This window comes from Camelina sativa, chromosome 7, assembly GCF_000633955.1.
Source record: "Camelina sativa cultivar DH55 chromosome 7, Cs, whole genome shotgun sequence".
Lineage (NCBI taxonomy): Eukaryota > Viridiplantae > Streptophyta > Magnoliopsida > Brassicales > Brassicaceae > Camelina > Camelina sativa.
The window spans coordinates 21823195-21829114 of NC_025691.1; the positions used below are offsets into that span (position 1 = coordinate 21823195).

The window sequence follows — 5920 nt, forward strand, 5'->3', positions numbered from 1 at the left end:
TTTTTTTTCCTCTCTTTCTCTCGCTCAGACCCTTTTCATATTCAAGTGTATATTTCAATAATTTTTTCTAGCTAACTATGGCCTTGGAGGCTGTTGTTTACCCGCAAGATCCATTCTCCTACATCTCTTGCAAAGATTTCCCGTTTCACGATTTGTACTTTCAAGAAGAAGAAGATCTAGATCCACAAGACACCAAGAACAACATTAAGCTAGGGCAAGGGCAAGAACATGGGTTTGCGGGTAATAATTACAACGGTAAAAGCGGAGATAACAGTGATGATTATAATTACAACGAAGAGGATCTCCAATGGCCACGAGACGACCTTCCTTATGGATCTACCGTCGATACCAAGAACCAGCCTCCGCCGTTGGATGTGGCGGTAGGAGGGAGGAGGAAGAGGAGAAGGACGAGGTCTTGCAAGAACAAGGAAGAGATCGAGAACCAGAGGATGACTCACATCGCCGTCGAGAGAAATCGCCGGAAACAGATGAATGAGTACCTCGCCGTTCTCCGTTCTCTCATGCCACCTTCTTATGCTCAAAGGGTTAGTCTCTACATACAACAATTATATGTATATAAGTGTGTGAGCGCGTGATACCTTCAGTAGTGCTTAGCTTTAGCTGTAATTTCTTGACGTGTCAAAGAAAAAAAAAAGGCAAAGCCTATATGTTCTAGACTTGTAGCTAATTAGGACATATATAGGCTATTCATATAGATTTGCATGTATGCTTATATGATTTAAACATATACTGTATTTGAGAATGATGATGGATGAATGAAAGCCGTTATATATGATGACAAACAAAAATAAAAAATAATACAAAGTTAGTCGTTATTTCTTTTTTCATAACATTAGATCATGTAGTCTCTAAAATGAAAATTTCGTTAGTGGAAATGTGGGAGCATAAATAAAGTCTTGAACATCATTGCACCCAAAAAGGACTATACAGATTATAGATGTATGATGAAATGGTGACATAATATTTAAATATATAAAAAAATAAGGTACGAAATATAGAAATGTTTGATTGTTTTTGCAAAACCTTTAGCAATTTCTATGGGCTAAGCTAACCTATGGTTGGTGGTTAAAGGGAGATCAAGCGTCAATTGTAGGCGGAGCCATTAGCTACTTAAAGGAACTTGAGCATCATTTACAATCAATTGAGCCTCCAGTGAAGACCGCCGCAGAAGACAACGAAACCGGCCGCGACCAGACCAAAACAATCGCCCCTACTAGCTCATCGGGACCATTCTCGGATTTCTTTGCATTTCCTCAGTACTCGAGCCAGCCTACGTCAGCGGCAGCGGCTGAGGGGATGGCGGAGATAGAGGTGACGATGGTAGAGAGCCATGCAAGTCTGAAGATACTTGCGAAGAAGCGACCAAAACAGCTTCTTAAACTGGTCGCATCAATACAGAGCCTAAGGCTCACTCTTCTTCATCTCAACGTCACCACTCGAGATGACTCCGTCCTCTATTCCATAAGCGTCAAGGTACAATGTTTTTTTCTCTCTCTCTTTTTCGTCATTATTTTTTTACTAACTTACGAGATTAGAGTGATTATATAATACCGTTTTTTAGGGTTAGTGGGTTGATTTTGCATATCCGAATTAAAGTGGTATTAATGGTAGACTAATCATCATTGTCATTGTTAGTTTTGGGTCAATATATGATTCAATGATTCTTTTCCCAATCACAAATGTTTGTGATCATTTAATGTGTCTCTCATTAGTACATTTTGTGATTTATTTGTCTGGGCCAGAAAAGGTTTTCGAGGAACAATAATAAAAATTGTTCTGTTTTACTTGGTTAGGGCTGCCCTCAATTACTGGGGGGTCAAAATCATCGTTTCTCTTATTTATTAAAAAAAAAACAATGAGTACTATCGTAACATTGATTCTTGTAAGAATCAGGGACCAAAAAAATGACATATGCCTACACATGTGTGAATGTGTGTCTATATATGTGTGTACTGTGGAAGTTTTGTGGTCACAGAACTGTGGATGCACTGTGCACGGCAGAACGAAATGACGCCACTTGTTTTAGGACACATTCATAAGCTTCTTCCTCGAAATATATAACATTTTCTTTTATTGTCTTTTTACTTTTTGAGTTACTATAACAACCTTTTTTCATGTAACTTAATAATCATTTTTTTTTCTAACTTAAAAAATAATGGGTTTATTCAGGTTGAAGAAGGTAGCCAATTGAATACAGTGGAAGATATTGCAGCAGCTGTGAATCAAATCCTAAGGAGGATCGAAGAAGAGTCATCCTTTAGCTAATATAGTTGAACTTTTAGTTATGACACATTTAGAGAAACTCTAATTTTTCAATGTGTAATCTTTTTACTCTCTTTTTCATATCAAACTAAATAAAAATAAAATAAAATTCTACTTTCTTTTTTGTTAATTAGCGTTGTAATGCAAAAAATAACTAAAACATTTTATAGGATTTGTGTGTGAGCCTTAATTCAAACCTAATAACAAAAGAGGAACTAGCTTATAAACCTTAATTAAGCAATTAATTGATTAGCTGAAAACATTTCAACCAATTACCGTGAGGTATGAGTCATGTGAAGGAGGTCGTCGAACACCTAATTGGCTAATTCTAATTGGAGGGACTTTGTCTGACTGAATCCGCCACTAGTTTTTTGGTAAGCAAACATATACTAGTATCAGCTATTTTTGTGCATTCATAAAAGAAGGAATCCATTTTCAAAGAAACGCATTGAAAAGTCTGTCTAGCTTATTCTTATTTAATACCAAACCTAGTTGCATTAATTATCACATCACATGAAAATTGCCCAAAATTCTCAAATATTTTTTCTTTCTTACACCCAAACCAACAAATTTTGAATCCAACAAAAACGCCCACTGAATGTTTGTAACCTTTTCCCCCCCTTAAATTTCTAAACTTATTCTATGTCCTTACCACATACCAATTTCTTCTCTGGTTAATAAATCCTCACGTGCTTAAGTATACCATGTTCTAAGCTCTATTCCATCAGTCGAGATTTTGTTTCAACAACACTGTCTTCCTTTTTAATTTTACTACTGCCACATGCCCACATCTAGCCTACTAATAGTATACTCTGCATGCATATAAGACTGGTATTATCCGTTTCAGATAATAAGTACTTAGAAAACTACAGAATACTCCTATATGTTAGAATTTGATGATGATGGAACCTACATTATCGGTGATTTTGTGGGGAAAAAAAACAATATTGGTAAGTCTTTACCCTGTAGTATAATAATACTAGGTTTTACTCCGTGATATACCACAGATCTATTATTTTGTTGATATATATATATTGTTAACGGTTGTAGGTAGAGTTTTGTAGAAACTCTTGATTCGCAAGTTGAGAATATACATTTTACGATTTGTTAGTTATGATTTAGGAATGAATGATCTGGCATAGTCTTATTATGATTCTCAGTTGATATTATTAGATTAAATAATGTATATTTAAAGCTAATAAAATCTTATCAAATATGTAATCGTTTATTAAACGCAAATTAGATATATTCTAAGATGTATTCATCTTGAATTAGTTGCTATATTATATGGATGTGATTAAGAGGATGTGATTACATAATTTGGGTTATCAATTCTTTTTGTCAAACTTGGTCCTAAAAATTCGGCATGCAAATTAGATCTTTTCTAAGATAAAATGGGCATTAATTGGCAGTAATTGAATGTAACTAAGTATGATATGGATTAAAAATCAGCCCAAAATATTCGGCAATCTTAAGGAGGATCCGGATAATTGAATCGGTTATAATTTTAGTTAAAAACCCGACCCAAAGTTGGCAAAAAGTGATGACATCCTATTGTACTCCAAAAATGTATTTCGAGCTCTATATGTGGATATACTTGTTTGGTTACAAATATCCTAAGACAATTTTTAATATATATCCGTTTTTAAAAATTCAAATCACACTATATGCTGAAAAAAATCTAAAATTTTATTAACTTTATGTTTTAAATAGTAATTAAAATAATTAAATATAAGATTAAATAAAAATGAAAGAAGAATTATATTTTAATCTAACATATTGATTTACTTCAAAAATGTAAGATAGATTGGTAAAGTAGGTTATTTAATGTTATCCTCTTTAGTTTCTTTAGTAAAATAATTTCCTTAAAACTAAAGCCAAATAAAAAATAAGTTTCATATAATATAACAAAACAGCTTTGTTATTTTATGTCTCATGGAGAATGATGTCTTTGTAAGAAAATATAATTTCTGTAAAGAATAATGAAATATGATTTGCTTCAATGACTTCAAAGCTTTCTCATGATTGTTTGTTTACTGGATTGAATGGTTTGCATTCGCTTTAACGATAATTCTACTTTGGTATTTCCTTTCTCATCGATTATTATTCGAATATAAATATACCAAAGCGAGTCAGTTCCACATCATCGCGAGTACTTTGCTCGTATGAGCTAGTTTCATGCACTCATGCAGTCTTTTACCCGTTTTTCCCTGTTTTGCATGCCAATCAGTTGAAATTTGGTTTTGGTAAATTTTATTTCACCGAGGAGGTTATTTTTATTTGTTAAGGTAGATAGTAATTTATTTTGCACAAATTTCTACATTAAATATACCCTACAAACAAAGTTACAACAGTTTGGTGAATTGTAAATTAAAGTTTTTAAATGTCAAATTTGGCAAAACTTTCTTAGACTTAAAAAAAATGGTTGTTGGTTTATCATTTCACCTTAATCCACCGTTTTAACATGATTAAAGTTTTTTCTGACTTATGATTTTCTATTCTTAATATATAGCCAAAAACAATTAGTGAGAATTTGTTTTTCATATTATATCGTTATGCATCAACACATATGAAAACACATATAAAAACACCAGTCAGAGTCTAAATCACCATATTACCTATTGGATATACATAAGCCTTTACAAACAAATTAGGAGAGACAATAAGTTAAGAAAATGATTGAGTAAGAAAAGTAGAGAAACTTACGATCATGAATCATCAATGATGATGATAATGATATTCGTGACCCTTTGAAGGCTTGAATTATTCTTTAAAGTTTTTTTGTATTTAAACTTGGAGGCACAGAATCAGCAGTACATGGGATTCATGCAAGAAGACGATGATGATTGTCGTATCATGAAGACATATCAAAGATCTTTCGAATCTCTGTTTTTTCACTTTTAGGGTAAAAAAGCAAAAGCCAGAAAAAGTAAAAAGTAAGGCCTATCGATGTGATTACACCAAAAAATCAAAAATTTATTCCCTCTATTTTTATCAATAAGAAAGGACCTCCCCCATTATACAGCTTGACTGTTAGATTTTTAGCATCTTTTTCATGATTGAGATTTAGAATCATCAACTTTTTCCTTAAGTAAATATTATTGGTTTTAGATGTGATTGAAGTCGATATCTTTCTGTATACCGCTAAATTTATATGGACCTAAAATGGAATAAAAATTAATGTGAAAAGCAAATTTGAACATCACATATAGCTTTTTCAATGTGTGAGCCACACACAAACGTTTGTTTGTTTGTTTTTTTTCTTTTTTTTCACTTTTCCATGTCCATATCAAACTGTATCAGTCGCCCATTCCCTATAGCAGAACTTTAATTTTTAACCTCCTACTACAGGACGGCGTTTTAACATAAGTACATAACTGATTGGGTTAAAATGAGCGTTGAGCCAATTATGGATTTGGGCTTTTATGTATTCAAAATTATGCTCATCCCCACCACTTATAGGTCGGTCGTGTTGGAAGAATTCGAATAGTTGATGCTAACTAAATCTAAAGCATGTGTAGTTTTGAATTTAGAAGACAAGTTTTCAAATCTTTCCACTCAAAACTTCAGCATGTATATTGTATACAATTGTTTCTGTATAAATGAGCACACCAAAAGGTAAAGAAAAACCAAAAAA

At 32.8% G+C, this 5920-nt stretch overlaps 1 protein-coding gene across 2 annotated transcripts in view; it reads left to right on the forward strand.

Annotated features, from left to right (window-relative positions):
* The window catches only part of LOC104701893 (transcription factor bHLH96-like), a 3752-nt gene extending 1351 nt beyond the window's left edge, over window positions 1–2401 (forward strand). The window contains exons 1-3 of one of the 2 annotated variants that reach the window (XM_010417649.2): window positions 7–545; window positions 1093–1494; window positions 2191–2401. In XM_010417649.2, coding sequence (XP_010415951.1) covers window positions 78–545; window positions 1093–1494; window positions 2191–2286 — 966 coding nt within the window. In that variant the 5' untranslated portion in view covers window positions 7–77 and the 3' untranslated portion in view covers window positions 2287–2401. Of the gene's footprint in view, window positions 1–6; window positions 546–1092; window positions 1495–2190 lie in introns of those variants that run through there. The other variant, XM_010417650.2, reaches the window with a different exon arrangement.